The 12,802-nt window shown below is 36.0% G+C and overlaps 1 protein-coding gene across 1 annotated transcript; it reads left to right on the top strand.

Annotated features, from left to right (window-relative positions):
• Positions 1 to 11,435: 11,435 nt before the first annotated feature.
• On the top strand, positions 11,436 to 12,374 carry LOC112809860 (olfactory receptor 2L8-like). The gene has a single exon (XM_025853236.2). It carries the CDS (start codon positions 11,436 to 11,438, stop codon positions 12,372 to 12,374), a length of 939 nt encoding a protein of 312 aa, XP_025709021.1.
• The last annotated feature ends 428 nt before the right edge of the window (positions 12,375 to 12,802 follow it).

Genomic DNA, 12,802 nt, shown 5'->3' with positions numbered 1-12,802 from the left:
AATGTTCATAGCAGCAATGTCCACAATAGCCAAACTGTGGAAAGAACCGAGATGCCCTTCAACAGATGAATGGATAAAGAAGATGTGGTCCATATATACAATGGAATATTACTCAGCCATCAGAAGGGATGAATACCCAACTTTTACATCAAAATTGATGGGACTGGAGGAGATTATGATAAGTGAAATAATCAAGCCATGAAAGTCAATTATCATATGGTTTCACTTATTTGTGTAACATAAGGAATAGCATGGAGGACATTAGGAGAAGGAAGGGAAAATTGAAATGGGGAGGAATCAGAGGGGAGGATGAACCATGAGAGACTATGGACCCTGAGAAACAAACAGCGTTTTAGAGGGGAGGGGGGAGGGGGTGTTGGTTAGCCCAGTGATGGGTATTAAGGAGGGCACATACTGCATGGAGCACTGAGTGTTATATAAAAACAGTGGATCGTGGATTGGTACCTCAAAAACTAATGATGTACTGTATGGTGACTAACATAACACAATAAAATTTAAAAATTAAAAAAAATAAAACAATTTAAATAAATTCAATACTAAAATTAAATTTATGTAAATAAAATTATTTAAATTATTTACTTAAATTATTTTAGAGCATAAAATAAGTTATAAAATGCATTTGCCACCACCAACTGTCTTGTAGGAACAGAGAGTTCATGTATAAACAGATACTTTAATGAAAATGTGGGTGGCTAATATGTGAGCTCTTCTGATTTCTGACTCATTGCTCCTCATAAGGTAAAGGATAAATGTATTTTTTCAGCTCAGGATAAGTTACTTAAGTTCTATGACTGTCCTTTATGTTATGAGTGTGGATGGGGATACCAACCTCAGAAGCTTGTTGTCAACTTAGCATAATTTCTGACCCTCGTCCAGGATGCTGGTGAGATTGTCAACAAACTTCATTTCTGTGTCTTCCGTTCCTCATATGGGAAAGGCCCAGGAGCAAAACATGCTCTGTCTTTCATCCTGTATGTCAATTCGGACAGATGCTATCAATTCCCCCCTGTGTGCAGTGAAATTAATGCTAATGCTTAAATGTCAAAGTTTTCAGGGGGTTGAAAGTAATCAATACAGGTGAGAGTTTTTGTAAATAGACTATGTATAGGCTAGTTATTTTTATTTCAGTGTCTAGAAGCAGAAGAAATGGGTAAAAATAATCTAGTAGAAGTTTATTTGTGCATTTGGAAATTAATGTATAAACGAAATAAACATTTAGTGGGTGTGATTGAAAAATCGCTAGGAAGATCTTTTATTTTAAAAAAGTCGTAGTCTAAATGGTAAAAAAAATACACATTGGGATCAAGTACAAGGTTTGATGGGCCATCTAAATGTTTCCTCTTCAAATACCTTTACCCTCTTCTTTTTAGTTATCTATAAAACTAGACAAAATCACTTTTAGAAAAGAAATAAGAGGTAGTAAGAATCAAGGTGATTTCAAATACTACCAAATTATATATTTTGGTATCAACTTAATATGCTGTGTCTTAGACTGAAAACCAAAGGACATTATAAGAAGAAACACAATGTGTTTTTTCTCAATTAGCATATCAGAAGTTATCAGATTGGTTCTCATTCATTTTGCTGGACTCTGAATTCTGCCTTGATGGTGGCTCATGTTGTTCAGTTCTTAGAAACATTCCAACAATTTTATCTCATTTAATTTTTCTATACATTTGCATAGAAATCATACATAACTATTCTTGCATAGATTTTTAAATTTCCTTTTTTTTATTCCTTACTCTCTTTTTTCCCTTTATTTATACTTTTTATTGTTTATTCACCTTTGGGCTAAGATGGAATTTATTATATATACTGTAAGATTTTCTGATATTTGTCTTTCAAAATTTTGAATATGTCAGTTAATTGGCTAAATTTTATTTTAATTTTTAAGAACACTTCCTAGTTTTATGAATTTAATATGTTGTAGAATTTTCAGGTATCCTTATTAAAATATTTTCTGCCATAATTTTTTTATCTTCTCAGTTTGCTGTATATATTTTTTAATCTTCTCCTCTTCCATGGTGACATCCTCAAAAATGCAGTAATCTCCAGATCTATAATTTTATATAAGTCATAGTGTAACTAGCTGGTGCAAGTTTGCCCAGGACTTTTCTCATGTTAAAAGTGAAAGCCCCATGTTCCAAGAATCTCCTTATTTTAAACAAAGTAGAATGGCTGACAGCCCAGTCTTATCACATGGTGTCAAAGTTTGTCAACTAACACTTTCCTTTGGAATACAATTTTTCCTACTCCAATGGTTTCTTGGATTGTCAAATGTTTTCTTCATTAATTGAATAATCACTTATCTATTCAAATCTTATCATAAAATGTCCTGAAATTCTCCCTCTGATATGCCTGATTTTATGTATTTTTTAAATGTATTTAATTTAAAAAAAATCTTGTGATAACTAATATTTTTAATTCATTCCCATTAGTTTAGCTGTATTTCAGAGGGAGAGGTGATAAATATTTGTGATCAAAATATCATTTTTACTTCTGCTAAAACAAGTTTTAAATATAAGATATTATTTGATGAAAATGGGCAGGAGATGATCAAGAGAATAATCTTTCTGACATTTTATTTTATTTTTTATTAAGTTTTTAATTTTAATTCCAGTAGAGTTAACATACAGAGTTATATGTTTTGGGTATACAATACAGTGATTCAACTATTCTATACATTACTAAATGTTCATCATGGTAAGTGTTCTCTTTAAACCCCATCACCTAATTCACCCATTATCCCACCCACTTCCCCCACTGGTAACCATCACTTTATTCTCTATAGTTAAGAATCCTTTTCTTGATCTCTCTCCTTTTCTTTTCTTCAGCTGTTTTGTTTCTTAAATTCTGTGCATGAGTGAAATCATATAGTATTTATCTTTCCCTGACTGACTTATTTTGCTTAACATTTGCAAATGGCAGGATTTCATTCTCTTTTATGGCTGAATAATATATACATATACACACGCGTATATATATAATATTCATATATATATAATATTCTTCATCCATTCATCAGTCAGTGGACAATTGGGTTACATTCATAATTTGGCCATTGCAAATAACACTAAAATAAACACAGGGGTGCATGTATCCCTTTGAATTAGTGGTTTTGTATTTTTGGGGTAAATAACCCAGTAGCATGACTACTGGATCATATGCTATTTCTATTTTGAACTTTTTGAGGAATGTCCATACTGTTATCCAGAGTGGCTGCACTAGTTTGCATTCCTACTAAGAGTGCAAGAGTTTTCCTTTTTCTTTTTTTCTTTAAGATTTTATTTATTTATTTGACAGAGAGAGACACGGCAAAAGAGGGAACACAGGAAGGGGAGTGGGAGAGGGAGAAGCAGGCTTCCCACCGAGCAGGGAGCCCAGTGCAGGGCTCAATCCCAGGACCTTAGGATCATGACCTGAGCCAAAGGCAGGCGCTTAACGACTGAGCCACCCAGGCGCCCCAAGAGGTTCCTTTTTTCTCCACATTCTTTCCAACACTTTGTTTTTGTGTGTGTGTGGGTTTTTTTTAGCCATTCTGACAAGTGTGAGAAGATACCTTATTGTAGTTTCAATCTGCATTTCCCTGATGATGAGTGATGTTGCATGTTTTCATGTGTCTGTTGGCAATCTGGATATTTTATTTGGAGAAATGTCTGTTCATGCTTTCTGCCCATTTTTAATTGCATTATTTGTTTTCTGGGTGTTGAGTTTTATAAGTTCTTTATATGTTTTAGATAAATACTAGACTTTTAAAAATTATGTTAATCACCATACAGTACATCATTATTTTTTGATGTAGTGTTCCATGATTCATTGTTTGAATATAACACCCAGTGCTCCATGCAATACGTGCCCTCCTTAATACCCATCACTGGGCTAACCCATCCCCCCACTCCCCTCCCCTCCCCTCTAGAACCCTCAGTTTATGGGAGTCCATAGTCTCTCATGGTTCATTTTTCCCTCTGAATTCCACCCTTCAGTTTTCCCTTCCTTCTCCTAATGTCCTCCATGCTATTCCTTATGTTCCACAAATAAGTGAAACCATATGATAATTGACTTTCTCTGCTTCACTTATTTCACTTTGAGCATAATCTCCTCCACTTCCATCCATGTGGATGTAAAAGTTGGGTATTCATCCTTCCTGATGGCTGAGTAATATTTCATTGTATGTATGGACCACATCTTCTTTACCCATTCATCTGTTGAAGGGCATCTTGGTTCTTTCCACAGTTTGGCTATTGTGGACATTGCTGCTATGAACTTTGGGGTGCATAAGGCCCTTCTTTTCACTACATCTGTGTCTTTGGGGTAAATACTCAGTAGTACAATTGCTGGATTATAGGGTAGATCTATTTTTAATATCTTGAAGAACCTGCACACTGTTTTCCAAAGTGGCTGTACCAACTTGCATTCCCACCAACAGTGTAAGAGGGTTCCCCTTTCTCCACAATCTCTCCAGCATTTGTTGTTTCTTGCCCTGTCCATTTTTGCCATTCTAACTGGTGTAAGGTAGTATCTCAATGTGGTTTTGATTTGAATTTCCCTGATGGCTAATGATGATGAACATTGTTTCATGTGTTGGTGAGCCATTTGTATGTCTTCTTCAGAGAAGTGTCTTTTCATGTCTTCTGCCCATTTTTTGACTAGATTGTTTGTTTTTTGGGTGTTGAGTTTGAGAAGTTCTTTATAAATCTTGGATATCAGCCCTTTGTCTGTAGTGTCATTTGCAAAAATCTTCTCACATTCCGTGGGTTGCCTCTTAGTTTTGTTGACTGTTTCCTGTGCTGTGCAGAAGCTTTTTATCTTGATGAAGTCCCAAAAGTTCATTTTTGCTTTTGTTTCCCTTGCCTTTATAAACGTATCCTGAAAGAAAATGCTGTGGCCAATGTTGAAGGAGTTACTGCCTATGTTCTCCTCCAGGATTTTGATAGATTCCTGTCTCACATTGAGGTCTTTCATCCATTTTGAGTTTATCTTTGTGTATGGTGTGAGAGAATGGTCGAGTTTCATTCTTCTGCATGTGGCTGTCCAATTTTCCCAGCAGCATTTGTTGAAGAGACTGTCTTTTTTCCATTGCATGTTTTTTCCTGCTTTGTTGAAGATTATTTGACCATAGAATTGAGGGTCCATCTCTGGGCTCTCTATTCTGTTCCATTTGTCTGTGTGTTTTTGTGCCAGGACCAGGCATCTTGGTGATCACAGCTTTGTAATATAGCTTGAAATCAGGCAACGTGATGCCCCCAGCTTTGTTTTTCTTTTTCAACATTTCCTTGGCGATTCAGAGTCTTTTTTGATTCCATACAAATTTTAGGATTGTTTGTTCCAGGGCTTTGAGAAATAGCATTGGTATTTTGATTGGGATGGAGTTGAAAGTATAGATACTAAGCGTTTATCAGATATCTCATTTCCAATTATCTTCACCCATTCAGTACTTTGGCTTTTGGTTTTGTTGATCACTTCCTTTGCTTTGCAGAAGCTTTAATTTTGATGTAGTCCCAATAGTTTATTTTTGGTTTAATTGCCCTTGCCTCAGGAGAAATATTTAGAAAAATGTGGCTATGGCTAATGTCTGATAAATTAATGCCTATGCTGTCTTACACGATTTTTATGGTTTCAGGTCTCACATATAGGTCTTTAATCTATTTTGAGGTTTTTTGTTTTTCTTTTTTGTGTTTATTTTATGTATGGTGCTAAAAAGTGGTCCAATGCCATGATTTTGAATGTTGCTATCAGTTTTCCCACCACCATTTTTTGGAGAGACTTTTTTCTCATTGTATATCCTTTCCTCCTTTGTAGAAGATTAATTGACCATATAATTGTAGATTTCTGGGTTTTCTATTCTGTTCCATTCATTTATGTGTCCATTTTTGTGCCAGCACCATACTCTGATTACTACAGCTTTGTAATATAACTTAAGTCTAAAATTGTGATACCTAGTTTCTTTCTTTCTCTCTCTCTCTCTCTCTCTCTCTTTTTTTAAGATTTCTATGCCTATTCCAAGTCTTTTGTCGTTCCAAGCAAATTTTAATCTGATTTTTGTATAAGGGTCATATTGACCTCATAAAATGAATTTGGAATATCTTCTTCCTCTTCTTTTGTTTGGAATAGTTAGAGAATAGGTATTAACTTTTATTTAAATGTTTGGTAGAATTCACCTGTGAAGATGTCTGGTCCTGGTCTTTGTTGGGACTTTTCCGATCCTGTTTCAGTTTCATTGTTGGTAATCACTCTGTTCAGATTTTCTATTTCTTCCTGCTTCAATTTTGCTAGATGTTATGTTCCTAGAAATATATGAGTTTCCTCTAGGTTGTCTAATTTCTTGGCATATAATTTTTCATAATATTCTCTTAAAAGTGTTTGTATTTCAATAATGCTGGCTGTTATTTCTTGTCTTTCAGTTGTAATTTTGTTTATTTAGACTCTGTCTCTGTCTCCCCGTCTCTCTCTCTTTTTTAATGAGCCTGGACAGAAGTTTATCAATTTTATTGATCTTTTCAAAAAACTCCAGTTTGCTTGGATCTGTTTTATTATTATTTTTTGTATTTTTTTAGATTATATATCATTTATTTCTGTACTAATCTTTATTATTTATTTTATTCTCCTGGTTTAAGGTTTTGTTTATTGTTCTTTTTCTAACTCATTTAGGTGCAATGTTAAGGTGTTTATTTGAGTTTATTCTTACTTCTTAAATTAAACCCACATTACTGTAAAATTCCATCTTAGAACTTTTTTTGCTGCATCCCAAAGATTTTAGGATTGTTGTGTTCATTTTCATTTCTTCCTTGTAATTTTTTATTTCTCCTTTGATTTCTTGGTTGCTGCATTCATTGTTTAGTACCCTATTATTTAACCTCCATGTATTTGTGATCTTTCCATATTATTTTTTTTCTTTTGGTTAACTTCTTTTTTCTAATTTTGTGGTCAGAAAAGAGGAATGGTATGACTTAGATCTTTTTAGTTTGTTGAGACTTTTTCATGGCCTAATATATTATGTAATCTGGAGAATGTGACTTGAAAAGAATGTGTATTCTGCTATTTTAGGGAGGGCTGTTCTGAATATATATTAAGTCCATCTGGTCCAGGGTGTCACTCAAAGCCAATGTTTCCTTCTTGATTTTCTATATGGATGATCTGTCCATTGATGTAAGTCAGAAATTAAAGTTCCCTACTATTATTTTCTTATTAGGAATTAATTCCTTTATGCTTTTTAATTAACTGTTGTATGTATTCGGATGCTCTGATAGTGGATGCATAAACATTTACAATTGTCATATCATCTTGTTGGATTGTTCCTTTTATGGTTATATAGTGTACTTCTTTGTCTCCTGTTATAGACTTTGTTTTACAGGAAATTTTGTTCAATATAGGGGCACCTGGGTGACTCAGTTTGTTGAGTGACCTACTCTTGATTTCAGCTCAGGTCACAATCTCAGGGTCTTAAAATCAAGCCCTGCATCAGGCTCTGTGCTCAGTAAGGAGTCTCCTTGTCCCTCTCCCTTTACCCCTCCTCAACACTGTGTGTGCACATGCATGCATGCTCTCTCTCTCGCTCTCAAATAAATAAATAAATAAAATCTTAAAAAAAAACGTTTTGTTCAATATAAGTATTGTTACACTGGCTTTCTTTTGACATATATTTGCAAGATAAATGTTTCTCCATTCCCTCACATTTATTCTGCAAGTAAATTTGGGTGTGACATGTATCTCTTGTATGCAGCATATAGATGTGTCTTTTTTTTTTAATCCACTCTGTCACCCTATGTCTTTTGATTGGAGCATTTCATCCATTTATATTAAAAGTAATTATTGATAGATATGTATTTATTCCCATTTGTTACTTGTTTTGTGGATGTATTTATAGTTTTCTCTGATTCTTGTCTTTCCGGTTTTCATGGTTTGTTTTTGTTTTTGTTTTTTTTTGTAATGATATACTTGGATGGCTTTCCTTTCTCTTTGTTCTTTGAATATCTATTGCTGGCTTTTTATTTGTGGTTACCGTTAGGCTTGTATATAGAATTTTCTGTATGTAGCATTCTATATTAAATTGATGATCACTTAAGTTTGAACACATTCTTTACTCCTATCTTTGGCATATTTAGGTATATGCTGTCATATTTTACAACATTTTATTTTCTGAAACCCTTAACTGATTTTTACAGATTTTTTTTATTATTTTTGTGTTTCCTAATTTCATACTGTCATGTATGGTCTTTTCTTTCCACTCAAAGAGTTCCCTTTAATATTTGAGTTGGGTTGGTTTAGTGGTCATAAACTCTTTTAATATTCATTTGTCTGGGAAACTCTTTATCTCTCCTTCTATTCTGAATTTTGGCTTTGCTGGACAGAGTATACCTGGCTGCAGATTTTTCCATATTAGCACTTTGAATATATTGTGGCACTCTCTCTGACTTGGAAAGTTTCTGTTGAAAAATCCCGACAGCCTTTTGGGATTTACCTTGTATGTAATGGTATTATTTTCTCTTGTTGCTTTATTTATTTATTTATTTATTTATTTTGTTTTCTTTATCACTCCTTTTTTTTCCCATTTTAATTACTATGTGTTTTGGTGTGGATATCTTTAGGTTGATTTTTTGGGGGATCTCTTTGCCTTCTGGATCTGGATATCTGTTTCCTTCATCACCAGATTAGGAATTATTTCTTCAGACAAATTTTCTGCTCTCTTTTCTTCTTCTGGGGGTCCTATCATGTGAATGTTACTACACTTGATAGAGTCACAGAGTTCCCTTCGTCTAGTCTCATTTTGCATAATTGTTATCTCTTATTTGCTCAACTTGATTATTTTCCATTAGTCTGTCTTCCAGGTCATTATTTCATTCCTATGATTTCTCTAGTCTTATATTTTTCTCCATCAAGTATATTTTTAATTCCATTTGTTGTGTTCCTCATTTCTGATGGGTTCCTTTTTATCTCTTTATTAAGGGTCTCACTGATGCCCTCCCCTCTTTTCTCAAATCCAGTGAGTGTCTTTATAATCATTACTTTAAATTATCTAATCGTCATTTTACTTATATCCATTTTGCTTTGGTGTTTTGCTGTGGTTTTGTATTTTTCTTTCATTTGGGACATAGTCCTGTTTCTCTTCATTTTATCTAACTCTCAGAGTCTATTTCTTTGTTAGACAAGTCAGCTATATCTCCTGCTGTCATAGGTAATGGCCTTATTAATAAGAGTTCCTGTAGTACCCTGTAGTGCAGTGTCACCTATTCTCCAGGGTCTGGCATTCAGAAAGTGTCCTTTATGAGTGTTGTGTGTGCTTTGCCATTGTGTCCTGGCCATTTTTTCTTTCAGTCCACTTGTCTGTAGAAACTCTCTTTTCCTGTTGTGGGCTGTGTTTTGTCCCTGTTCAGGGTAGAGTTTACTTTTATCACGTGTGCCCTAGTCTGCTTGCAAAATGAGACCTGCCACCACTGCCCCTGGAAGTGAGGCCCTGCAAAACTCATAGGCCTAGAGATTCAGTATAAGCAGGAGTTTGTGCTGGTCTTCTGGAGGGTACCAGTAAATGAAAGACTGAAGGAAGCGTCACTGGAAAAGGTGAAAACACAAAAATGTAGGAAGGGGTGAGGTTTGATATAATCAGGTAGTGTCTACACAGTTCTCATTCCTGCAGGTGGCCTTATGTTTATGCTAGGGAGGGGCAGGAGAGGGAAATGTTACCTATCAGTTCCTTTGTTCATGGAGGATACAAATAGTCTTAATTATCACATTCCTCCATTATCATTACTTTCAACCTTCCATTTTCATTTCTTAGTATAGAGCAGACCCTTCTTCAGATCTTTTATAAACCATGTGTACTGCAACTCTGCCTCTCTGGGAAATACTCTAAGATGAGTAAATAATTCACTCCTATATGTCCAGGTATTTTTCAAACTTCTGCTTCTATGCTGTATTGCATGGGTTATTTGTCATGTTGTCTCTTTAAGGGAACGGACTCAGCTTACTAATGGCCTTGGGGTTCTCACAGAGCTGATTTTTAAAATTCCAGGCTTTGATTTCTGCTAGTAGTAAGAACTCATGAAAGTTGGCCCCTCTTTCTTTTAAAGTCAAATGTTGTGGAAAGTTGTCTTCCCCATGTGGGACCTCCTGTGTGATAGTCTGTTAATCATTCCTCCCCATGATTGTGGATCCCTCCCTATTATGTGTGGTCATGGTCTGTTTTGCTCATCAAACACCTCCCTGGCCTTGCTACATTCTTCAAAGTGACTTCTTCTCTACCTTTATTTGTGGAGTTCCCTCTGCCAGTCTTTGGGTCATTCTCTCGGTTATTTATGCTGTCATGAGTGTTATCTAGTTGTATCTAGGGATGAAGTGAGTTAATGACCCTTTTACTTTGCCATCTCCCCAGCCTCCCTAAGACATTTTAAAATTTTATTCCTCTATTTGGGGATGCTTGAGCAAAATAGTGAGGGCTGCAGTACACATGGTTTATAAAAGATCTGAAGAAGGGTCCGCCCTATACTAAGAAACGAAAATGGAAGGTTGAAAGTAATGATAATGGAGGAATGTAATAATTAAAACTATCTATTTGTACCTGATATTATTAGGAAATAAACACTTGTGATTTTCTGAGTCCACACCATGAACTGATACCTGATTTTCCAGAAGGTTTATTAAGCAAGGTGGGTCAGAGTGACAAGAAGCAAATCTTGCTTATCAATATAAGACAAAGAAACTACAGTTATTCATATATGCCTGAAAGTTTGAGTAATATAACCTTGAATAAAAACATAAACACATTTCATGTATCACTAAATTTATTCATATTATGAGCCAAATGAATATTTGAACTGATACAAACTTGTGTTCAGTCTTGGCATAAGAATTATATTTATATTTAATTAAAATATTTGATATTTTTGATATGTGAATTTATGAAGGGTATAGAATTATTCATATCTTATTCAGGTAGATATAGATATTTTCTTTTTATTATTTCATTAATTCTTTACAGAAAATTTTGAATGTAAATGCTTACCACCTTAACCTGTAACTTTGTGGAACAACATAGAAGTTCTTTCTCAAAATAGGAAACTTTATTTATTTAAGGAACTGGGTATTTAATGAAAATTTCACAATTAGATTAAAAATTTTTTATAAGTTGGGTGCCTGGGTGGCTCAGTCATTGGGTGTCTGCCTTTGGCTCAGGTCATGATCCCAGGGTCCTGGAATCGAGCCCGCATTGGGCACCCTGCTTGGCAGGAAGCCTGCTTCTCCCTCCCCCACTCCCCCTGCTTGTGTTCCTGCTCTCGCTGTGTTTCTCTCTGTCAAATAAATAAATAAAATCTTTAAAAAAATAAAAAAATAAATAAAAATTTTAAAAAAGTAAAAAACACATATTTCTTTATGTACTATATGTGTTTTTCTCTTCTTTCAGGGGAACCAAAGAATAGAATATGGAAAATTACAACGAAACATTAACTGATTTCCTTTTATTGGGGTTATTTCCACCATCAAGTATTGGCCTCTTTCTTTTCATTCTCATTGCACTTATTTTCTTAATGGCTCTTTTTGGCAATCTATCCATGATCATCCTTATCCTCTTGGATACCCATCTCCACACACCCATGTATTTTCTCCTTAGTCAGCTCTCCCTCATGGACCTGAACTACATTTCCACCATTGTCCCCAAGATGGCTTCCAATTATCTCTTTGGAAACAAGTCTATCTCACTTATTGGATGTGGGGTTCAGAGCTTTTTGTTCTTGACTTTAGCAGTTGCAGAAGCACTACTCTTGACATCTATGGCCTATGATCGTTATGTGGCTATTTGTTTTCCTCTTCACTATTCCATTCGCATGAACAAAAAAGTGTGTGTGCTAATGATAATGGGATCATGGACAATAGGGTCTATCAACTCCTGTGCCCACACTGTATATGCCCTCCACATCCCTTATTGCCAATCCAGAGCCATCAACCATTTCTTCTGTGATGTCCCTGCCATGTTGACTCTTGCCTGCATGGACACCTGGGTCTATGAGTATACAGTGTTTGTAAGCACCACACTCTTGATTGTGTTTCCTTTCATTGGCATTGCATGTTCCTATGGCCACGTTCTCTTTGCCATCTGCCACATGCAGTCAACAGAGGGAAGGAAGAAGGCCTATTCAACCTGCAGCACCCACCTCACTGTGGTGACTTTCTACTTTGCACCCTTTGCTTACACTTATCTACGCCCAAGATCCCTCCGATCTCCAACAGAGGACAAGGCTCTGGCTGTCTTCTACACCATCCTGACCCCAATGCTCAACCCCATCATCTACAGCCTGAGAAACAAAGAGGTGATAGAGGCCCTGAGAAGAGTGATTCAGAAGCTGTGCTCTGTAAAAATGTAGAGGAAGTTCTCATTAGTCCTGCAGCCTCAGAAGTAGATTACTTTCGGGCGGAGGAGTAGGAGACCTAGATTTCGTCTGGTCTCAGGAATTCAGCTGAATAGGGATCAAACCATTCTGAACACCTACAAACTCAACAGGAGATCGAACAGGAGAGTAGCAACAACTCTCTGAACAGAGAAGCGACCACTTACTGGAAGGTAGGGCGTGCGGAGAAGTGAATCCGAGGCGATATTCGGGAGGATAGACGGCGGGGGAGGGGCCTCCGCCGGCCGCTTCTGGCGAGTGATACAGCCGCGGAGCACAAAATTGGACCTTTTAGAAGTTGGCTCAGTGGAGGGAGGTCGCTGCAGTGCCTAAGCGGGGGGTGGAATCCTCCCCGGACAGTGTGGTCTCAGGACCCTTGGGGTCACGGAGAGACCGGGGGTGCC

Source organism: Callorhinus ursinus, unplaced genomic scaffold (assembly GCF_003265705.2).
Source record: "Callorhinus ursinus isolate GAN/ISIS: 27379988/994484 unplaced genomic scaffold, GSC_fseal_2.0 scaffold105, whole genome shotgun sequence".
Lineage (NCBI taxonomy): Eukaryota > Metazoa > Chordata > Mammalia > Carnivora > Otariidae > Callorhinus > Callorhinus ursinus.
This window is presented reverse-complemented; position numbering and strand designations above follow the sequence as displayed.

What these genes read in the sequence shown, in the direction of transcription:
- LOC112809860 (XM_025853236.2), top strand. Translation starts at nt 11,436, where the DNA reads ATGGAAAATTACAACGAAACATTAACTGATTTCCTTTTATTGGGGTTA.